Source organism: Rattus rattus, chromosome 18, assembly GCF_011064425.1.
Source record: "Rattus rattus isolate New Zealand chromosome 18, Rrattus_CSIRO_v1, whole genome shotgun sequence".
Taxonomy (NCBI): Eukaryota; Metazoa; Chordata; class Mammalia; order Rodentia; family Muridae; genus Rattus; species Rattus rattus.
Window position 1 is genome coordinate 42104514 of NC_046171.1, and position 24513 is coordinate 42129026.

General features: G+C 47.7%; 1 protein-coding gene and 1 pseudogene across 1 annotated transcript in view; one reads left to right on the forward strand and one right to left on the reverse strand.

The window, feature by feature from the left end:
• The window catches only part of Afg1l (AFG1 like ATPase), a 159415-nt gene that overhangs the window by 114380 nt on the left and 20522 nt on the right, over positions 1–24513 (reverse strand). The window contains exons 2-3 of the mRNA XM_032888755.1: positions 21925–22148; positions 4630–4681 (exon numbers count right to left, since the gene is read on the reverse strand). Coding sequence (XP_032744646.1) covers positions 4630–4681; positions 21925–22148 — 276 coding nt within the window. The remainder of the gene's footprint in view (positions 1–4629; positions 4682–21924; positions 22149–24513) is intronic.
• On the forward strand, positions 5061–9156 carry LOC116887567 (annotated as a pseudogene).

Here is a 24513-nt window from a genome sequence, read left to right on the forward strand (position 1 = left end):
AGTGGTTCCTTCTCTCCCCTGCAGACGAGGCTGTAGGTGGTGTCTTCACGCCCCTCCAGCCCCGGCCTCAGCCAGCTTCTGGAGTTGAGTGTGATGTAGAACACACCAGGCTGATGGGACAAGTGCCTCCTAGGCAGCTCCGGGTAAGGATGGTAGGACACGTGCTTCCGCTCTCTTCTCATATCCCAGACAGATCATTAACCCTGCCCATTCACTGCAGTGAGAACTGAAGTTCCCAAAGAAAGGAAAGAAGAAAGAAGGGAGGGAGGGAAGGAGGGAGGGAGGGAGGGAGGGAGGGAGGGACGGCTGCACCTGTGTAAAGATTCTACAAGACTAAATGACTAAACTGACAAACCAGAGCTAAGTTAACTCAGCTATTTTTTTTTAAAGATTTATTTATTTATTGTATATGAGTACGGTGTCACTGTCTTCAGACACACCAGAAGAGGGCATCAGATCATTACAGATGGCTTGAGCCACCATGCGGTTTCTGGGATTTGAACTCAGGGCCTCTGGAAGAGCAATCTTAAACACTGAGCCGTCTCTCCAGACCTAACTCAGCTATTTTTAGTCCCTTTGAAAGCTACCCATTGTGCACACCTATTCCTGACCTAACATCGTTGTGACTATCAAAACTTTAAAACTTCTCAGCCGACCACTAACACGAAACTTAGCAACGTCACCAGGTCTCAAACTTACCACAGTTGTCTTGCCTGGCTGCAGCCCAAACACCTGAGGCCCGCCAGTGTGTTTATTTACAACTTCCTTTGTTCTGCAACTGCAAGAATCTTGTGTAAGCACTTGCACGTGGAGTGCAGTGTTTGGGAAACCTGACTCTGTGTTTTTAGGCCCTGGCCACTCATTTGGATCCAAAAAACAATGGCCTCTTCCTCTTTGAGCTGGGAGCTGGGTTTTTGCCTTGACAGTAGTCTTCTGGTCAAAGACTTGTGACAGAACCAGCTACATGCCAAGAATGGGGCCACAATGACCATTACAACCACCAGTGCTGCTACTGCCGTTAGAGGTTTTCAGCCTCTGGACGTAATGGGCAAAGTATAAGTACTATTGCTGAAAATAATTTTTGATGAGGCTTGGCCTGTTGCTATGACTTGTAATGTTGAATACTGGCCCCAAGGTCTGGCTGCCCCCAGAGATGAGGAAATCTTCACGTACAGCAAGTGATGCTGTGTAACTGTGGTGGTTTGAATGTGCTTGGCCCAGAGAGTGGCATGATTTGAAGGTGTGGTCTTGTTGGAGTCAGTGTAGCCTTGTTGGAGGAAATCTGTCACTGTGGATGTGGGCTTTAAGAACCTCATCCTAGGGAGAAATGGCTCAGCAGTTAAGAACACTGACTGCTCTTCCAGAGGCCCTGAGTTCAATTCCCAGCAACCACATGGTGGCTCACAACCATCTGTTTGTTTGTTTGTTTTTTTTTTTTTTTTTTGGTTCTTTTTTTTCGGAGCTGGGGACCCAACCCAGGGCCTTGTGCTTCCTAGGTGCGCTCTACCACTGAGCTAAATCCCCAACCCTCTCACAACCATCTGTAATGGGATCCAATGACCTCTTCTGGTGTGTCTGATGACAGTGTACTCATATAAATAAAATTAAATTAAAAAAAAAAAAGCACCCTCATCCCATCCTAGCTTTCTAGAAGTCAGTCTTCTCCCAGCAGCCTTCAGATGAAGATGTAGAACTCAGCTCCTCCTGCCCCATGCCTGCCTGGACGCTGCTACACTCCTACCTTGATGATAATGGACTGAACCTCTGAACCTGTGAGTCAACCCCAATTAAATGTTGTCCTTATAAGAGTTGTCTTGGTCATGGTGTCTGTTCACAGCAGTAAAACCCTCACTGAGACAGTAACCTTGCTCCTAAATTTAAAGCTATTGGTTATATAGATACCTACAGCCTATAGTTTGGATGAAGAAAGGTAGGTAGTATTTTGGTCCCTAGGCTTAGGGTCTGAGGAGGACCATGAGGGGTAAAAGAAGAAGGTAGAGAGAGGAGAAAACTCTATGGGTAGGTGAGTCATGAAAACATGGCCATGAGGGCTCAACTAGACTTAAGAGCAGTCCAGACAGAACATGGAAACTCATAACTCGGGGTTATTAATAGGACATAGACACTAATAGCCTAGAGGGTAGATATCTGCCCAGCCCTAGCAGTTAAAGGCTTATCAGAAATAGAGAGGTTTTGTGTCTTTTATCTGTGAACTGAATGATCAAAGGCAGTGTAGAAACCCCTGACTGAGAATAAAATATGCTACAATGTTAATCCACCAACTTTTTTTTTTTTTTTTTTTTTTTGGTTCTTTTTTTCGGAGCTGGGGACCGAACCCAGGGCCTTGCGCTTCCTAGGCAAGTGCTCTACCACTGAGCTAAATCCCCAACCCCTAATCCACCAACTTTAAATACCAATCCTGTGGAGGTTCCCTGGATGTAGGGTCCACCCCAGCCCCTCGTTTCCACCCGTCTGTGAATAGAGTACATTACAGCGGGCACCACAGTGCACAGGACAGTGGCGGAATGCATGGTAGCGAGTGGGGTTAGGAAGCAGATATCTCCTTCCCAGTAAACCTCCTTACATTTGGCAGCTGATTCTTAAGTCTAGAAAGGGAGGGTGAAGAGTAAGAGTTTAGACTAGGGTGGCGTTCTGAGACTATTCTTCCAGCCAGAGTCCCCCAAAATGAGAACTTGGTACTTTTTATTATTACCCCTTTTCTGAGTATTGTAAACTGGCTCTAACCAACAAAAGGTATCTCACTTCCTGGTTCAAGGTTGGTTTCTCTTCCCCTCTTTATTATAAAGGTATTTTAAACAACAGTTATGTGTTCCAGCCTGCATCAAACATCCCCAATTATACTTATATTCGCTGTCTCTATCTCTGTCTCTGTCTCTGTCTCTGTCTCTCTCTTTCTCTCTCTCTTTCTCCCCCAGCCTCTCCCTCCCTTCTTCCCTCTTTGTTCTCTTGGTTTTGTTTGAGGCAAGGCCTTACAACATAGCCCAGGCTAGCCTCAAGTTCATGCTCCTCCTGCCTCAGCCTCCTGAGTGCTAGGATTACAAGTCTGGGACTCCTTCGTGGCTAGTTCTTTCAAGAACTCCGATGCATTATTCTAAATTAAGGGATTATTCCGATCTCTTCATTTAGACAATTCCAGCAAACTTCACCGTCCCGTTTGTCAAGCCCTTCTGCATATGTCTTCACTAACCATCTCTATTTATAGTTCAGTGGTTAAGGTAACAGGAACAACAGAGAGCATATCTTTTGCAATGACTGAACATGAGAGGGAACGATCAGGAACTGTGATATCCTCCCAAAGAACAAGAGTTGGCCAGAGTGAGGGCCCTGAGCAGTGCCCCAGGCACAGAACACTGACGAGCACCTGCTGAAAGTGAGGAGGAGACCACCCATCTGGATGAGAGGAGACCACCCATCTGGATGAGGAGACCACCCATCTGGATGAGGAGACCACCCATCTGGATGAGGAGGAGACCACCCATCTGGATGAGGAGGGATGAGGAGGAGACCACCCATCTGGATGAGGAGGAGACCACCCATCTGGATGAGGAGGAGCACCACCCATCTGGATGAGGAGGAGACCACCCATCTGGATGAGGAGGAGACCACCCATCTGGATCAGGAGGAGACCACCCATCTGGATCAGGAGGAGACCACCCATCTGGATCAGGAGGAGACCACCCATCTGGATCAGGAGGAGACCACCCATCTGGATGAGGAGACCACCCATCTGGATGAGGAGGAGACCACCCATCTGGATGATGAGGAGACCACCCATCTGGATCAGGAGGAGACCACCCATCTGGATGAGGAGGAGACCACCCATCTGGATGAGGAGCACCACCCATCTGGATGAGGAGCACCACCCATCTGGATGAGGAGCACCACCCATCTGATGAGGAGGAGACCACCCATCTGATGAGGAGGAGACCACCCATCTGGATGAGGAGGAGCACCACCCATCTGGATCAGGAGGAGACCACCCATCTGGATCAGGAGGAGACCACCCATATGTTTGAGGAGGAGACCACCCATCTGGAAACTCACAAAGACCAGCAGAGTTGCTGGGAAAAGGCGAGTCTGCCCAAGGCACAGAACTAGGAGAACGAGGAACTGCTGCCACTGAGGCCCTTACGGTGTCTAATAACTAATGTAAAGGAAACTGCAGGGTGATGCTGAGGCAGGAGGATCACTTGAGTTCATAAGACCCTGCTTCAGGGGTTCTGGAGGGATAATAGTAATAACCAGGTCACTACTCTAAGGCTTAGATCATGAATAGAAATGTGTGTGGAAATTAAAAAGTAGACAAGAATAAGCTCCTTTCTAGAAAGAAACTGTCTATCACCGACAGAGGGCTTCTGTCCCAGGGGTCGCCCCAGCGTACACAGCACTGACAGTTGTGTGACATGGCTTATGCCCTAAGCTGCAGCCCCAGCCTGTGAGCATCATCAGTGGTGGAAGCTTTTGGCTGTCCCTCCCTCTCACGTCAGACTCCTCATCCTGTTCTCCTCGGCTTTGGGACTGAGAGGTGTGGACACAGAAGGTTTTACCCCTGAGGGAAAGCTGTAGAGCCTCCTTGACTGGCCCACCCAAGACTTATTCAACACTTACCAACGTCTCCATAAACATACAGGCCCTTTGGAGGTTTGTTCCTTGAAAAAAGCTGCAAATTAAGAACAAATTACAAATTTTCTACCATGCAAATAATTACATATAATCATATATACATAATGTTCCCAACTGTGCTATATATAGGACTTCGAGGGGGCAATTATATACAATAAGTAGGAAAAAAAAAAAACTCGGTGTGAAAGTCTTCAAAGCCAAAATATTATGCAGCCTTTAAAAGGGAGGTATTTTTGATAGACCCCCCAACACAGTTAAATCTTGAGGATTTATTTATTTAGTAAAATAAGCTAGTCACATAAAGATAAATACTTCTGACCCGTGTTACCAGGGTGGAGGTGAGGAATCGCTGTTCAGAGGATATGGCGTCCCATTTGTGTAACATGAGGACGTGGGAAGGAGTAATACAGAGAACTATGTCGACATTTGTCCCCCCTGAGCTGTGTAATGAGGAGTGCTTATGATGGCTATCATGGTGACAGACATCCCAGCACACAGGAGGCTGAGGCAGGAGGATGGCTGGACTATACAACCAAACCTGTGTTTAACAGGCAAAACCTGAAAGCACGACTCAGAATCCAATCCCTAACACTCCTGTTTCTGTTGTGTAGCCCACGGGTTCATTCAGCTCTACCAAATCCATCTCCTGATGTGGGCCACACCCTGGCACAGGCCACACAAGCAGGTCTCTCCACTCTGATTCCAACTATGCCCAGCTTCCCTATGTCCCTTGCAAGTCACTACTCTTAAGACACAGCTAAAAACAGATTCCCACCCGCCAACATCTGCGGTTTGCTTTCTTTTTGTGTGAAACATTGTGTCGATAGGTTTTCAACTTGCCAACAACAAAAAGGATTACACCCTTAAACAATTTTAGAACAATGTCCTATTTGAAACCTAGTATAATACCTAAAAAAAGAAAATCTCTAACTATATTTTTGCAATGTTAGAAATCCCCCTCCTCTGTGTTTGTTTGTTTGTTTGTTTTGTTTTTCCAGATAGGGTTTCTCTGTTAAGCCCTGGCTGTCCTGGAACTTCCTCAGTAAAGCAGGCTGGCCTCAAACTCACAGAAATCTGCCTGCCTCTGCTTCCTTGAGTACTGGGATTAAAGGTGTGTACCCCACTGTCCAGCTAGATATCTTTTGAAAGCGATTCTGTGTTGATAACTGGGGTGTCAAGGCCTAGGTGACTGCTGCCTGTCTAGCCAGGCATTTTATGCTGCTACTACTGTTACTAGGGAACTTTCTCCTGCCCTAGTTGGTTGCATATTGTTGTGTTCTATGTTCTGACCAATCACAATACAGGTCAGTTAGAACTGCTTTGTATAGGTGGCCAAAATAAACCTGGACCCAGGACCCAAACCAACCACCCAGAAGCATTTCCTGCTCCTGAGTATAAGCTTTTATGGGTTTTGCGTATATAAGCTGCCCCTGGGATGGACCCCACCATGAGAGAGACACCTGCTTCTAATATAAGAAGCCGTAACACTTCTATTGTGAGTAGGGATCGAGTAAAGTTTTAAGTTCCCAAGACCTCCCTGGGAACTGACATCCCACTCGGCAGAAAGAGACAAGTACGTGGGTAACTGACATCCTGGTTTGCAAGTAAAGACCTGAATGTTGGGCAGGACAAGTCCCCGCCACAGTTGGACACCCCAGCCAATGGGAGCAGGATGAATGTACGACAAAGACATGTTCCTAAGGAAATCCCTATACCTCAATCCTGATTGGTGACGTAACGGCACAGATGTTTGTGGATTTCAGGCTTAAAAGCTCTGTAGGATCCTGGCTCATGGTCACAGTCAGGTCTGCGGCCCTGATGGATCCATCCTAGGCTGAATGCTCAGTAAACTATCCTGTCCGACTGAGATTGGAGTTTGTGTGGTTTGTGGGGCAACTCCTGGATCCCAATGTGGGGGTGTTGTAACTCATAATTCTTCAAAATACATTCTGTAAGAATAATTCTTATTGTTACTCCTGTTGTTTGGGGGTTTGGTTGGTTGGTTTTTAAAAACTGCATACCCTTGTATCTGCATGGCCTTGGTTGGCCTGGAACTTGCTGTGGTGGCCAGACTGGCCTTGAACTCACAGGTCCCCAGTTCTGGGATTAAAGGTGTAAGCCACCACACCTGGAATAGTTTTTCTTTCTCTGGTATTTGCTGAAGCCTGCTCCCCCAGCATAGCTGCGGCCATTTTGTTCCATGCCTGCAGTCATTTCATGTTGTTACTGACACAGAAAAGTAGCTTGACTCGGAGCAGGGTCAAGCTGACCGCATACCCTGTTATGGTCAGAGGTTTGTTAATCCTAAGAAATTCCACCACCGTAAGCTCCATTTAGGACCAATCAGAATAAAGGTCAGTTAGAACTGCTCTGTCTGGCTAGCCAAAATAGCTTGAGTCAGAGCCGACCATTGGGCAGCACTTCCTGCACCTGCAAATGAGCTCATTGTGGGTTTGACCTTTATAAACTGGCCCTGGGAAACATTCGAGGTCGAAGTCAGCTCCTGAGTCTAGGCTATGTCCCTGATCAATCAGTCAGTCTTGGGGTATGCATTCAATAAACCAGCTCTGTTCGACTGGGATCAACGTCTGAGTGGTTTGTGCAGCAATTCTCAGACCTCGTCAGCATTGTTCCCATGGAACTATCAATAAACATTAAATAAACAAAACTCAGTTAGAAAAACGACAAAGCTGGAAGGAGGGCTTCACTGGGGCTCAGCGTCTCCAGCAAGCGTAGCACTGAGGATGGGGTGAACATCTCCGTGACAGGATGCTTCCCAGAATGGCGGGGACTCCGTGCTCAGTACTTCAGGAAGAGGCACTTATGGGTCTGTCTTCTTCTGTTCTTTCCTATTCAATAACCCAGTATGTTCTGGAAAGAGCACCTGTCAGGATTTTGTATGCTACACATACAGTTTATGTTACATTGCTTTATATATTTTAAAAATATATTTTATTAATTTTTTTTGAAAATTCATATTTACTTCCCATTTTCCTCTTTTTAAATTAAATTGAATTTGGGCTTGGTGAATTTTTAGGGGGGAAGGATGTCTCGGGTTTTGACAGAGGGTCTTACTTACTATGCAGCCCTGATGGTGGCCCGAACTCTCTATGTAGACCAAGCTGCCCATAAAATCACAAGGATTTGCCTGTGTCTGCGTCTGAGTGCTGGGACTCAGGGCCTGTAGCATGATGCCCCGTCCTACATTGGACCTTATATGTTTTTAAATGGTAAGGAGATGCTGTTAGGTATCCATGGCAATCTAGCACTCGGAGGCTCAAGAAAAAGGATCTGGAGTTCAGGGCTAGCCTGGGCTACTTGTCTCAAAAAAAAAATTAAGGATGAGATAAAACTATTTGGTAGACCTTTGCCCACTTACATGACCCAAGACCATCACCCAGTGCCACCACAAAAAAAAAAAAAAAAAAAAAAAAAAAAAAAAAAAAAAGCTGATAGACAAAATAGAGAAGTTCTGACTACTTAATTTAAAGCCTGGATACCAGATGGCACGTGCCTTTAATCACAGAACTCAGGAGGTAGAAGCATACTGATCTCTGTGAGTTCGAGGCCAGCTTGGTCTACAAAGCCAGCTCCGGGACAGACAGGGCTGCTATACAGAGACACCCTGTCTCGAAAACCAAAATTAAAGTAGAAATAAAACCCAGATACTGTCTACCAATGCAGGTTACGCACGCTCTATCTAAATGACACTAGCATTTTTATTGCAGTTACGTGTTTCTATGTTTGCACACAGAGGGCGTATGTGCATTTCACAGCTTTTCTGTTGAGGACAGAGGACAGCTTTTGAGAGTCAGTTCTCCCTATCCACCCCGTGAGTCCTAGAGATCAAACTCGGGCTCAGGCTTGGCTGATAGCAAATATACCCACTGCACTCTCCCACGGGCCGTAAATAATGTCATATACAACAGTCCGCCCTCATCTCAGGAAGCATGGCCCTCCTGGACCTCTAGACTTTGACTATCCTGAACCCCATACATGCCACACTTCCCTATATAGACCCTTGATATCAGCTGTAACAGCCAACAATAAAGGCATTATCAAAACATATATAATGAAACTATTTAAAACTTGCATGGTGAGGTGGCCTCGGCCGTGAACAACGCAGCAGTGGCCAAGATTAAGTGGACCTGCGCGGCAAGAAGGAGGAGGAGCTGTTGAAACAACTGGACTATCTGAGGGTGGAACTGTTCCAGTTTCACGTCGCCAAACTGACAGGCGGCGCCGCGTCCAAGCTCTCCAAGGTACGAGTCGTACGCAAATCCATCGCCCGTGTCCTCACTGTCATTAATCAGACTCAAAAGGAAAACCTCAGGAAATTCTGCAAGGGAAAGAAGTACAAGCCCCTGGACCTGCGCCCAAGAAGACAGGATGAGCCATGCGCCACCGGCTCACCAAGCACGAAGAGAAGCCAAGACCAAGAAGCAGCAGCGGAAGGAGCGGCTGTACCCACTGCGCAAGTCGCAGCAAGGCCTGAGACGACGAAGACAATGACAGTAAACCGCAAGACTGATGGCGGGGCTGGGGGGGGGGAGCTTGCCAGGAATACGGGTGCTGAAGAGACGCTCAGGGATAAGAGCACTTGAGGCTCTTGCAGAAGACTGGGTTCGATTCCCAGGGCGCTCAAGGCATCACGACCAACTATTTATTCTATTTCCAGGGGGATCCACATATCTGGCCTCCTCACATATCTGGCACTATGTCATACATACATACATACATACATACATACATACATACATACATACATGCATGCATGCATACAGAGAGAGAGAGAGAGAGAGAGAGAGAGAGAAACACTCATGCACAGAAAATAAAAATAACCCCCTCTTTTGCTTTTTCTTGCTCTTCGCTTCTCTGCTCTCTTCCCCTCTGTTGTCCCTGTCCCTTCTCTCCCCACCCCCTTACCCTGACACACTCATGGCCTCCTTTGTTCCTCCCTTCTTCTACTCTTCTTCTCTCATTAAACCTCTTCACGTGGAAAAAAAAATTAACTCCAAAGGTCTAAGCAATTCAGTTGGTTAGTAAGCTCAAGCAATTTTAGATCTGTATGTAGCCTGGGACCACAGCTCAGCAGCAGACAACAGCCTTGCGTGCACAAGTCCCAGGGTTCAATTCCTGGCAGCACAGCTGAATGGTATACCAACAAACAATGCTGTCAAAATTTGCTAGTTAGTCTACTCGCTCTTGAATGGTTCTCTGGAACCTTCTCTGTCTCCTTGAAGCTAACCTACACCCCTGTCACTTTCAGATAATGGCTCCTGCTTCTCCATAGAGAGAAACCAGAAGGTGTCTTCCCTTGTGAAACTGCAGCCCTGGTGGATGGGTTCCAGGGCGTGAGTTTAGTGAATGATCCCAGTGTGACTGAGATCAGTGTTTGAGTGGTTTCTGGGGGCATTTCCTGGACCTCAATGCTGTAAATTGCTTTTGGTAGGATGGCTGTTTTCACAATATGAATTCTATCAAACCATGAACATGGGTTATTTTTCCATTGTTCTAGAGTTTTCTCAATCTCCTTCTTCAGAGATTTTAAGCAAAGTCTCACAGTAGTCTTGCCTGGAATTTACTATGTAGATGAGGCTGGCCTCCAACTCAGACAGCCTCCTCTCCCTTTGCACACTGAGTTGAATCAGCCGGCGAGAAATCAGAAAGAACTAGAAAGGGTGAGCTTATTCAGCAGTAAGTCTCAGAGGCTGAAAACATTCTGGATTAGATTGTAGGGAGGCTGGAAGCTTCCAGGACTATGTCTAGGTTAGGAGAAGGAGACAGTAAGGCTCCAAGACACAATTACTTCAGGAGGATAAACGTTTCAGTTATAGTTCTTAGCTAGTACGTTAGACGCCTGGAATCCCAGGGTCGTCCTCCAACTGGGAACCTCCATTCAGATCAAGACGCTGCCCCCCCCCCATTACTCAATGATTTCCTGATCATTCTGAGGCTTATGCTCATGTCCAGGTGTCCTATCGATTAGTGGGAGATGGAGGAGGGGTGAGGGAAGGGAGGGGAGGGGCATGGGAGGGGACAAGCCAGAATCAGAGTTTCACATAGGAGCTGGAGACCGGGGAGGATTTGCTGGAAAGCTGCTTCTTGTCTCTTGTCTCCCAGTGGCACATAGGGGTCCCTAAAAGTACTTGTTGCTACACCTAAGTTCCCAGCACTAGGGAGGGGGAGGAAGAAGGATCAAAATCTGAAGCTGGCTTAGGTTACCTGGCAAAACCTTGCCTTAGAAAAGTTAAAATCACTTATGTCTGTCTATTCTGTTATCAGAGATGGAGAGGTGTTTTGTTTCCTCAGTGTAGACGGGGTCTCTTTTTGCTTCCCAGGCTGGTCTCCAGTTCTTGGCCCCTAATCAGGGGGCTTCCTGAGTAGCTAGAACTGTAAGTGAACCCCATCATGTTCCAACTAGTTCCCCCCTCCCTCCCTCCCTCCCTCCCTCTCTCCTTCCCTCCCTCTCTCCTCCTTCCTCCCTTCCTCTCCTTTCCTCTCCCCCCTTCCATTGGATGCTTAAATCCCACCGTTTATCAAATTAACCTAAAATACAAATCATGAGAATCAGTGGGTAGAGCGGCATGTTCGGGGCTGCGTCTACACAAGAGGAGCGCTGTGCGTGTGTGAACTCCTGAGCTTACCGTGTCCTGTCAGTTTGCCGCCGCAGCTTTTTGCGATGGCAACATTAAGCCAACGGGACTGGGTTTGAGCAAGGGGGACACACACGACGGAAGGTGTCTGCGGTAGGTGCCACATCTCTGTTCTGCCACAGCTCCATCGCTGGCTTCCGGCTGCTGCTCTGTAAGCCGTTTCTTGGGTTGTAGAATCCGAAAGCCCCTTCGTGTAGATACTTAAATGTGCTTAATTATACAAGCACACTGGGCAAATCGGTGTACTTTAGGTTAGGAGGGCTCTTTGGAAAATCAGCTAAAGCCATTTAAAGAAAACATTTTCATTTAAGGAGAGTTTATGGATGCTAACGTATAGTTCTGTTGTTCTTTTTTTTTTTTTTTTTTTTTTTAAGATCTTTAGAAACCTGAAGGGTGTACTTTTATTAAAAGTGGCCCACGTGGAGAACGCCACCATGCCAGTCTTTAAGAGATGTAATTATGTTCGGCGTTCCAGCTGGAATCATTGTCTCCAACTCCGCCATTTGGGGAGATAATAACGCAGTGGGGAAACAGGAAAAGTGATATTCCTGCATTTTAAACAAATTGAAAACAATACTTTTTATCTTAACAGCACTACCCTTATTATCTAGTTGTCCTGATGGAGACTGTGCTGGAGTGGGAGGGCGGATAATCCAGAAAGGCAGAGGGTGTGCCTTTTAATTTAGAATGCTGATGAGAACCACCGTGGATCGTGATGGGTAGGGCTGGAAAAAACCTGAAACCTTTATTTTTGAGACAGTGTCTTGCTGTGTAGCCCAGGCTTGCCTTGCCTTGGGATTTTCCTGCCTCTGTCCTCTGAGTGCTGGGATGACATGGGTGTATACGTGCCCAGCACCTTGGGTTTTTTTAATATTAAAGTTTTTAATGACATAGAGAACAAAAGATAAGATCTAAATCGTTAAAAGTAAATATTTGGAATGGTTGCTTTGAGTTTACAGCACTTAAAGCAAAGGAGTAGTTTGGAAAGCAAATATCTGGAATGTCAAAATCCAGGTTGGATATGCAGTCCCAGGATGGTCCCTAGGGACTAGAGAGATGGCTCAGGGGTTAAGAGCACTGACTGCTCTTCCAGAGGTCCTGTTCCATTCCCAGCAACCACATGGTGGCTCACAACCATCTGTAATGAGATCTGCCCTCTTCTGGTGTGTCTGAAGACAGCTACAGTGTACTCACATACATGAAATAAATAATTTCTTAAAAAAAAAATAAGACGGGGGTTGGGGATTTAGCTCAGTGCTAGGTCCCTAAAGCGGGGTGTGGTATTGAGTCTTTAATCCCAGCACTGGGGAGGCAGAGACGGTAGACACTTTATAACCAGGTTTTGTATCAAAGAAACAAAGTTGCATGCGTTAGGAATCATCTTGATACAGTGTGGCAAATGGGATGAATGAGAAGAAACTATGGAAGAGACACCACGCCCCTTTGCTCCTCTCACAAGCCAAGCCAGTGTCCAGGGACAGCAGGGTCATTGTGGTTCAAAAGGCAAAAGCAAGAGGACGGCTCCATTGTGGTCCCTGTCAGTGTATAGGACCACTGAACAAACTGCAGCAGCAGGAACCAGGAGCAGCAGGGAGAGCAGAAGCCTTCTCTTTCTCAGAGTGCCTTCTGCCCCTCTTGGGGCTCTGGCATTTTTTTTCCCTCTCCAGAGTCCCCAGAATTAAACTATCTGCAGCTGGCAAAAATTATGCCCTTCCTAGAGCACGAGCCAATTCTGGTTAATGGCTGTGGACAAACGAAAACAGCCCCATATCCCACACCTGGGAATAAAACAAAAACATATTCTCATAACATTACTGGATTTTTTTTTTAAGATTTATTTATTTTATGTATGGGAGTACACTGTCTCTGTCTTCAGACACACCAGAAGAGGGGCGCCAGATCCCATTACAGATGGTTGTGGGCCACCATGTGGGTGCTGGGAATTGAACTCAGGACCTCTAGAAGAGCGGTCAGTGCTCTTAACCGCTGAGCCAGCTCTCCAGCCCACATCACTGGATTTTTAAAGAAACCAAAACTCTCACTGGAATCATGCAGTGCCTCAAAGCTGTGCTACTGGCATCGCCCTGGGGAGGCAGCACATGGTCAGGACCCTGTGTCCTAAAGCACATGCTCAACTACTGACCTCTGCTCGAGCTATGAAAGGTGGAAGCACACAGATGGCTTGGGATTTCCTTTCCGTCTGTTGTTTATATGCCTGTTTATTAATACGATCGTTTGTTGAGAAAGGGTTTCATATAACCCAGGCTGTCCTTGAACCCCCTATGTACTCTAGAAAGAATATCCTGCTTCCACCTCCTAAATGCTAAGATTACCAAATGGCTCAGCAGGTGCAGCTCGCCACCGAGCCTGATAGCCTGAGGTTACTCCCTAGGACCCACACAGCACAAGGAAAGACCAGGTTGATCTCCACTGGAGCATCCCCGCTCACCCACATATAGACAATAAACAGATATAATCTAAGAAGAGGAGGAAGAGGAGAAAAGTAAGAAGCCAGCCATGGCAGTGCACACCTTTACTCCCAGCACTTAGAAGGCAGGGGCCGGTGGATCTTTGTGAGTTCAAGGCCTGGCTGATCTACAGAGTGTTTCAGGGAATCAGAGAACCCCTGACTCAAGAAAGAGGGAGAGGGGAGAGGGACAGGGAGGCAGGGACAGGGAGAGGGAGGGGGAGAGGGAGGGGGAGAGGGAGGGAGGAGCGGAGGAGAGGGAGAGAGAGGGGGAGAGAGGGGGAGGGAGGGGGAGGGGGAGGGAGAGGGGGAGGAGAGAGGGGGGGGGAAGAGAAAAGAGAGAAGGGAGAGGAAAAGGGGAGGGGGGGGGAGGGGAGGAGGGGGAGGGACAGGAGGAAGGAGGGAGGGGAGGGGGAGGGGAGAGGGAGGGGGAGAGAGAGGAAGAGGAAGAAGAGTCATTGAAATCTGAGAAGTTGACTCAGTGAATAAGGGCATCTGTCACCAAACTTGACAAACTTCATTCTCTGGGCTGCACATGGTAAGAGAGAACTCAGTCTTGAAAGTTATTCTCTGACTTCCACATGGGCAGCTTGGTACATACGCATGTGCTTGTTCATACAAGTACACACAAAAGGAAATGTAGCTAATTAATTAATTTTAAAAAAGGAACTCTTTGAAGGAAAATACCTAATTCTTGAAGAACTAATATTGATGAAGGGCTCTAACATCTCGGAAAGCCCTTAGAGATATGAACTTCATACAAAGGCACCAGCAACGGGAAACAGAGCGAGCTGGTAAGGAGCTCGGGAGGGACAGCTTTAAAGGGGAGGGGGAAATAAATGTTTACATCCTGCGAACGTCGCTGGCTGTCATGCCGGCTCCTGTATGATGGACTCTGTACACTCTAAGCCTGAAAAGGGGTTGGGAGATTCTGAGTAAGGAATGCACAAGAACCTAAGTTCGGATCCCTGGCACCTGTGTAAAAGTCTGGGCGTGGGATGCAGGCAGGTGCCTGGGACCCTAGGGCTGGGGAGAGAGCGGGAGCTCCTAGGGGCTCGCCTGCCAGCCGGTCTAGCCAGGCAGTGAGTTCCAGATTCAGTGAGAGACCTTATTTCAAAACACAGGATGGAAGACGGGTGAGATGAGCTGGTGAATGAATAAAAGCTCTTGCCGCCCAACCTAATGGTCTGAGTTTGAGCCCTGTAACCCACACGGTAGAAGGAAGAACGAACGCCTACCTACAAGTTCTTCTCCCCCCACATATACCCCCAAAAGTGAAAATAAAATATAACAAAAAATGTTATGATACATAGCATTAGTCATCTGAAAACAACAAACTTTGAACTTCACACACACACACACACACACACACACACACACACACACACACACGGGTGTGAGTACCCTCACACATGTGCACACATACAAGCACACACCAAGAGAGGGAGAAAGAATGAGAGTGCATTAGATTCACTGATGAGGGGAGGTCAGAATCCGTCCACAGCACGCAGCTTTACAGCCGGTCGGTGCACGATCTCATGTGGACAAGTAACAGTCGCCACCATCGTCAGGTAGAATGCACCACACAGAACTCTAGGTATCTCCACACAGCTGCCTGCACATTGTCACCTCGGACATCTTGCTACAACATCACTAGGTGAGACTTCCTCGGCCAAGACCATGGCATAGAAACCCCATGGCGTGTGTGCTCCATTGTTGAACAAAGCAGTGTTAGGTGAAATGTGACTGTGGCTGGGTACCCCAGTCTCACTTCCTTACAAACAGGCTACGAAGTCTCCTCCCAAAAGAGGAAAAAACCTGGAGCCTACACAGCCCTGATTAATGGAGAGCGAGAATGGAAGGCTGTTTAATTCTCTCCCTCCCTGACTCCAGAAACGCTTGATTCGGCTGTGTAAAAGTAATTCTAATTATAGTGATTTACATGAACTACTTATCATTTATGCCTAATTACTTCCCAGCACAATAACAATTATGCATACATTAAATGTGTTGGATTAACCTGGTTGTAAGTTTTATTTGGTAACAAAGTATCCGTGAGCTCCATTCTTCACAATCCATGGCTCCTGGGGCAAAGTCAATGCTCTGAACTCCTTCAAATGTTTACTACCGAAAGCATGGCCAAGTGAAGGAGGGACGTTCTATTTTAATATAATAGTGTAGACTTGAAGAGAAGAGAGGAGAGGAGAGCAGAGCAGAGGAGAGGAGAGGACAGGAGAGGGGAGAGGAGGGGAGAGGGGAGGGGAGAGGCGGGAAGAGGGGAGGGGAGAGGCTGAAAGAGGAGAGGAGAGGAGAGGAGAGGAGAGGAGAGGAGAGGAGAGGAGAGGAGAGAGGAGGGGAGGGGAGAGGAGAGGAGAGGAGAGACGAGACGAGACGAGACAAGAAGAGGAAGAGGACCAAAATAGACCTTTAAACTTCTGCATGGAGAACACACTTAAAGTTCTCAAAGTCACGCCACAAACATCATCTGGGAACTGAGAGGCCAACCACTCAGATTTCCCTTTATGTCAAGTAGACTCCTGTTCCATTTCCCCCACTGTACTTAAGAGATAGATAGGTCTTTACAGTCTTCAAAAGTAAGGCTTTACACGTGTTTTTCTCAAACTGTATCGGATGTGTGGGTCTCAGGCTGGAAAGAGAGCTCATTCAGCAAAGAGTTTGTTATACAGTTCAAGTCCCCAGAGCCAACAGAAAGGCCAGGCACTCCCTCCATGCCCGTAATGGTGGTGCAGGGGAAGTGGAAAAAGGACTGTCCCTGGGGTTGCTAGCAATAGCCAACAGGCAAACCAGCTTCCGTTACAGATCTCTGAATAATAGATAGATAGATGGATAGATAGACAGACAGACAGATAGACAGACAGAGAGATATTCTCTAAATGAGTAAATAAGGTGGAAAGTTGCAGAACATGGTCCAAGAATAGTCATGGGAAGTGAATTCTGAGTGCTTGTGAGAAAACTCCAAGAAATCAAGAGTTTTTTTCAAAACCGCATAATTGTTCCTTCAGATTGCCCATGACAGCTGACTATTGTCATGTGTTTATATGCCCCTTCAGAGAAACATGCCTTTGCCCCGCACGGCTTGTCTTTGCGATTGCACACTTTACCTTCAGAGTATAAACTGTCTGATGCTCTGAATAAGATTGGCTGCTGCCTGAGACTTTAGTCCTCATCTTTAGGCCCCGTTCTCCCAGAGAGAGACTAAGGAGGACAACCAAACGGTGACCTGGATCTTCCATACATGCGTGCAGGAACCGTCACACACAGAGAAGGGAGAGGAGCAGTGGGACCAGTGCACGGTATATCTGAACATTCGTGCTCTGCTCATCATGAGGAAAATTCAGGTATAGGTCCGCTTGCTTGGTTTTTCTCCATTGTTTGGGGTTCAATGTTGTTGTTGAGACAGTATCTCACCCAGCAGGCGGTCTAGGACAGACTTATCTAAAACAGACACAGCTCCTTCCGCCTGAGCACTGGGAATGCTAGAGTAAGGCACAAAGTCCCTTTTTGGTTCTGGTCGTGACATTCCTGAGGCAGGCTAACTTTTTGTAGAAATCCATTTTGCTGGATTGTGAAGGCTGCAAATCGAAACTGCACGGTGCTGTCTCTCACCACATGGTGAATGGCATCGTCCCAGAAACACAGGAGAGGCGCAGATTACATAAGGAACGCTACGGCAGTAGGCGTGGCCTAGTTAGATGAACATTGGACTTGCTTAGCGCGTCAGGATCAGAATTCTATGCCCAACAACATCTAACCAGACACAAAAGACTACAATCCTAGGCTCATCAGAAAGAAGAGGATCAGAAGCGAGCTCAGGGTTATCCTCAACAACATACGTGTTCAGGGCCAGCCTGTGCTAAGAGCCGTCTTGAGGTTGAGGACGTGGTTTCACTGCTAAAGTACAGAGGCAGGAGGCCCTGAGTTCAGATCCTACCGCCCACATAAAAGGCACGGTCCAGCGGTGTACACCTGTGATTCCAGCACTGCGGTGGCAGAAGCATGGAGAGCCTTGCTGGCTAGCCGGTCTAGCTAATCAGAGAGCTCCATAGTCAGTGAGAGACACTGTCTCAAAAACAGAGTGGAGGGCCAGCAAGGTAGGTCGTAGGTAAAGGTGGTACTGCCAACTCTGATAGCCTGAGCGGAATGCCCAGAGCCCGTAACAGAAGGAAACAGAACCTCCTCTAGGGAGAACTTTGGTTTGGTGATGCTATGTGAACATGTTTTTTGTTTAATCCCAGGTGTAGGATGTGGGGCTGCTTCGGTTTGCCCACAGCCATTAATCATGATTGCCTCGTGGTCTAGGAGGGGCGTGATGTTTAACGCCAGCTGCAGACAGTTTAACTCTGGGGACTTCAGAGAGGGAAGAGGTCGGGAGGGAAGTAATAGGGGAAGATAATAAAAGTTCAGATTTGACCTCCAGCCTAGATACTCACAGACAGACACAGACAGATACACAGACACTCACAGACAGACACACAGATACTCTCTCTCTCTCTTATACACACACACACACACAAGTGTACATACAAAGGATCCTATCTCAAAAAATAAAACTGAAACAGAAAACCTCAGGCAGTGGAAGGCTGGGCAGTCGAGTGTGCCTTTGTAACTGGTGAGAGCAGCCTTAATCCTTGCCAAGGGGAGCACCTCAAGGGCCTAAGGACCTCGCCAGTACTGCCTCTCAAAAGCCCCACACTTCCCAATTCCCAGCAAACCACATCCATAGCTCATCGAGAATGGGATCAGTGAGTCCTAATAGAAGAGGACCAAGGGAGTCAGTCACCCTTCCACCAATGAGAACACAGATAGCGATCCAGAGCAGTAGGCGGGCCTTCGCCAGTACCCAACCGCCAGCCGCCTTCACCATGAACTTCCTGCTTCTCAACGCCAAGAAGTGATGTCCCGTGCTTACACTCTCCCAGCTAAAGGTATTTGTTGTAGCGGCCTAAGGTGCTGAAGACATGGACTGAGTGTATTGCAGCCAAGCCCGCGAGCCCGGTTAGAGTGGGAGTGCGTGTCCCTGTCTTCTCGCGTGTGATCTTAGTTTTCAATATCTCCTTCTCATTGAGACACAAAAGCATCAATATTCCTCTCAATCAAACTGTATTAACTCAACGCAAGCCTCTCGTTTACATAAAAAGCGAGATGCTGGGGCTGGAGACATGGCCGAGTGGCTAAGAGCATCTGCTCTTCTACCCTGGTTTGACCCCCAGCACCACATGGTGGCTCTCTCCCTCCCCCGTAACTGCGGTCCCAGGGGACCACGCCCCCTTCTTGCCTCCGAGGACATCCCACGCATGTGCTATGCAGACTTCCGTGCAGGCAAAACACCCAAACTCATAACAAAATAAAAATGCTTCTAAAGTAAGACCTTTTTCTCCCTTGCTTTTTGCAAGACGGGGTCTCACTACATAGCCGTGGCTGTCCTGAAACTTACTATGTAGACTATGCTGGCCTCTAACTCCCAGAGTTCCCCTGCCTCCATATCCTGAGTGCTGGGATTAAAAGTGTGCCAGTATGCCAGTATAAGAGATTTTTTAAGGGGGTTGGGGATTTAGCTCAATGGTAGAGCGCTTGCCTAGCAAGCGCAAGGCCCTGGGTTCGGTCCCCAGCTCCGAAAAAAAAGAAAAAAAAAGAGATTTTTTAAACTCTTTTAAAATTTATTTATTTATGTATATGAATACACTGTAGCTGTCACACCAGAAGAGGGCATTGGATCCCATTACAGATGGTTGTGAGCCACCATGTGGTTGCTGGGAATTGAACTCAGGACCTCTGGAAGAGCAGCCAGTGCTCTTAGCCACTGAGCCATCTCTCCAGCACCATAGAGATTTTGAACACTCAGAAGGGATTTTTTTTTATATTTGTGGGGGTTTGCTTGTTCATATAATTTACAGTACTGGGGACAAAAGCCGGGGTCTCCACCATGCTAGGCAAGAGACTATCACGGATCTAGTGCCCCACATCCTGCACAAGCATTTTAAAAGCTAAAATTACTGGCTGAGTGTGATGCTGCACACGTTTAATTAACTCAGGAGGTAGAGGCAAGCAGACCTCGCTACGTCTGAGAACAGGCTGAGCTACAAAGCAAGTTGGAGGCTAGCAGAGCTACAGAGTAAGACCATGTCTTAAAAGATAAGAATATTCAATTTAAGTAAATAACTAATAATAAAATTACTTTCGCTGGACTTTTCTCTTGTAAGTTTGTGTCGTCGCCTGAGGGGTTTGTTTGCATTTTTAATGTGCAGGTGCGTGTCTGCATAAATGCATGCCATGTGTGAGAAGGTGCCCACCGGCCAGAAGAGGACATCAGATCCCCTAGAGCTGGAGTGACAGACAGTTGTGAGCCCTATGGAAGAGCAGCGAGTGCTTATAACCACTGAGCCATCTCTCCAGCCCCTCATCAGAGTTTTAAATGAACCATTAACACTATGTGTCACACGGTGCCTCCTTTCCTAAAGCCCTTACAGTGAAGGGATGGTTGGGTGATGGGAAGCAGCAAAATGGCGGCCAGTCAATTAGGGAAAGATAGTTTCTCAGCTGTACAGCTCCTATTACTACTAAAGTGACGTCCTCTGATGATGCTGGCCTCTACAGCTGGAGAAGGTATGGGCTTCTTACTGAGCCGAATTTCAGCTAAGGCTCAAAGCAGAGGGAAACAGGAGGCAAATGCTCCATCCACCCCAGAAGCTCACATCCATGTGTGGATTATTTTAAAAGAAAAACTAGGCAGCCATGGCACCGTACCTCCCACTCAGTGGTCAGAGTGCCTATCTGAGTGCAAAGTCCAGGGCTTAATCCCCAGTGCCACCAGATGGGGAAAAAAACCTGTGTAAGAGTTTGAAGCCAGCATGGTCTACACAGCAAGATCCTATTATTTAATTAATTAATTAACCAATCGATTAATAAGAAACAAGCAAAGGGAGAATTGGTAAGCGTGATCAAGGCAGAAAGTTGTTACCTGGGTAAGAGAGTGCAGGGAAGGGTGGTAGGAAAAGCATCTGAAGGTTAGGGTTCAGTTAAGAGATCTCCCTCCCCGGGGATGAGGAATTTCCCAGGCAGCTACCACAGCAGGGTGCGTTAGAGCCTGTGGCTGTGCGTGGCTGAGCCTGACATGAGTCCTCAGAAACATAAGGGTATACAGGACGAAATCCACTTGCTGCCTGCTTCTTGCCCATAGAAGTTGAGGCTGGGGACTAGAAAAGTGGCTCAGCAGTTAAGAGCACTGACCACTCTTACAGAGGACCCTGGTTCGGTTCCCAGCACCCACACAGCTGCTTACGTTGGGAACATGACGCCCCCTTCTGGCCTCCAGAGGCATGTGGTGCACAGACACACATGCCGACAAAAGCCTTGCTTTGTTTTCTTTTTTAAGAAAAAGGTGGAAGAGGAGGGAAAGAAGAAATCCAGGGGAACTAAAGCACTCCATGCAACTGGGTTGTGGGACAACACCTTATGTTCCCTTTGGCCTGAGTGGACCCAGGAAAAGGGATCCAGAGAGAGCATCAGAGAAAGGACCAAAAATGGCTGAGTGCAATGCCAGGAGGTCTCAGAGGGGGGCAGGGGTAGGAAGTGTTGTCCCAGTCACAAGAAGGCAGTCAAACAATGGGACATCATGAGAGTCCCCAGGAGGCTTTCCGGAACCTGCCAAGGTGCCCCTTAACCAAGTGCTAGCCGCACCTTCTGTTCAACCGCACCTTAGACGGCTGTTCACCCTACTCTTTCTCCTTTCTTCTGACCCACAGAAGTGTAGCAAAGCAGAGGAGGGGAGAGGTGGTTCACGTACACATGCACGCACGCATGCACGCACGCACGCACGCACGCACGCACGCACGCATGCACTACACCTCTCCGCCCCTGCCAGCTTCTGGGGTGAGGCTTGAGGACCAGGATAGGGATGGCGATGGGGTGGGGATGGGATGGGGATGGAGGAGTCGCACAGAAGCTTCACTTAGCCAGGGCTACAGGATGAATAATTACGAAGCTGCCTGGTTAGGTGAAGGTAAGAGAACGCTAAGGAACATCAAGAGCAGGAACAGAGGTCCAGCCAAGCCTGTGAAAAACCTTCATGTGGTTTCAGGGCTGTCCCCTCTCCCCCACCCAGCACCAAATCTACTTTAGAAAGTGCGAGAACCTCACCTTTGAAAAGAGCCTTCCCTCCTCTATGCTGTATCCTTTAAGGTCCTCCTGTAACTTCTGCAAACACTGAACAACTCTTCTTTGATGCTCATCGTTCTTCAGCTCCTGAGCTTTGATCAGAAAGTCGTAGTGGGCCAGAGGCCCGTGGCAAACAGCCAAAGCTCTCGAATGGGCCTCGGAAGCGGCTGTTGGGCGCACACCCTCAAATGTCTGGACTGTGTAGGCTATAAACAAAAACATGCAAGATCTTAGACTCCATTCATTCATTTCGACCACGTCTTGGGCGAGCAGCTGGACTCCTTACATAGCTCAGGATAGCCTTGACCTGCAGATCCTCCTGCATCTCCCAAGTGGGTGGACCACAGGCTACTTGGCCTGTCCCTGGTCCCTGGTTATTAAGAGTTCCGACAAAGGATCGCCTCGGAATTCTATGAGAAGAGCTGGAGAGGCGACCTGGTTGTAAGTGTGCAGACCAAAGCTCAGTTCCCAGCACCCACCGGAGCGAGGGCCTCACAACTCCAGCTCCAGCTCCAGCTCCAGGGAAAAACTCTGTCGCCCTCTTCTGGCCACGGATGGTACTGCACTCAAGTGGCAAACCCACACACAGTTATATACACATAATTTTTCTAACATTTTAAAGGGAGCGGGAGAGGAAGCTGGGCAGTTAAGAGAAGTAACTGCTCTTTCAGAGGGTCAGTCTCCAGCATCCACATCGGGCAGCTCACAACGATCTGTAATTCAGGGAATCCAACATCCTCTGGCACAACGTGGTGCATATAAAGTAAAGGAAATAAATAAATAAATGGCTCGCTTCTGACTTGGATAGCTTTAAGACAGAGACGTTTGCCGAACAGATGGAGCAAGCAGAAGACTGAATTTTCAACCCCATGCACAGAAAGAACTCTGGGGAGGGCAGGAGCCTAGAGGTTGAACTTCCTAAGTACTCCTATGTGAAGAGAGAGATCTGAGAGCTTCCGGGTCAGTGAGCACAGCGACGTACCGAGACGGAGGCGTGCCTGCCCCGCGTGCTCACTGGCTTTTCATGTCGCGGGGCTGTACCTTTATAACAAATGAGTCGTAAGCCTGAGTTGTGTGAGTTATTCTAGATAATTGCAAGAGCTGAGGTGGGAAAGGTCATGGAAGCCCCTGAATCCACGGGCTGCCTGCCGGGCAGAGACGTGGGTACCCGGCCACCCCATTTGCAGCTGGCATAGGAAAGGGAGCCACACAGCGGCACTGGGGAATGTGCTCTTCAGTCCTAGTGCACAGCGTCAGCATGGAATTGGTTCTTGGGCTTGCACCTGATATGGAAAGATCTCAGAAGCCTGGCGGTGGCGGCGACACTCACCTTTAATTCCAGCATTTAGGAGGCAGAGGCAGGCAGATCTCTGAGTTCAAGACCAGTCTGGTCTATAGAGTGAGTCTCAGGACAGCCAGGGCTACACAGAGAGACCCTGTCTCGGAAAACAAACATTTCCGAGTCTCATAATCAGAGGAGAATGCTTTTTTCATTCTCTTACTTTTCTGAAGTTTAACCAAATTAAAAAAGCTCAAAGCAATACCACTTTCTTTCCCTCTTTCCTGCAACCCTCTCCCCTTTCTCAGTTCCATGGCCGTTCCCTGGTCCCCTTTGTCACACGATGTGCTCGCTCAGACCCTCCTTAGGTTGTGGCAGGGTCCCCTTACTCTGCCTACTGCCATCACACTGATCTAGGACACCTTCCACCAACCCAAGTGTGACTCCATCAACACACAAAGCTGCAACCTATCCAAAGGCCTTAATTGGCTTCCTCTGCGATTCTAGAAGCAAGCAGCACAGCACGCCAAGAAATTCAGCCCACGTTCCAGCGAGCTAGGCGGAGGTTAGTTTCATAGCGTGCCGAGGAAACCAGAAACAAAAGCAAAAGCAACCCTGCTATAAGCTTTGATATCCTGTTTAATGAGTGATTTTTATATTCCCAACTTTTTTTTATATACACAGAAATCTTCCATTCAGTTTAGGGCCAGCGAGAAGACTTGAGGGTCAAGACACTTTCCTTACAAGCCGATGCCCTGAGCTTGACCCCTAGAACCCTCATATAGGTAGAAGGTGGGCTGTCCTCTGACCTTCACATACATGCTGTGGCATGTACACGCCCACACATGCACATCATACACATACATAATAATAACTTTTAAAATATTTACTTTACATATCTGAGTATACTGTAGCAGTCCTCAGACACATCAGAAAAGGGCATTGGATCCCATTACAGATGGTTGTGAGCCACCATGTGGTTGCTGGATTTGAACTCAGGACCTCTGGAAGAGCAGTCAGTGCTCTTAACCACTGAGCCATCTCTCCAGACTCAGAAAATTTAAAATCCTCAATTCATTAAAGAAAAGTGGGAAAAGAGGAGCACACCTATACCCACATAACTCACATTTCCCAACAGCCCCCTGGCCATTTCCCCACCTTCTGGGATCACATTAAGTAAAACGGCAAGTAAAGGTTAACACGGAAGGACTGGGTTAGCAATCAACTGTTTCCACGACTGGCTCTTGACAACAATTGAGTGACTGAAGGAAGGAGAGGGAGCAGGGTGGGGA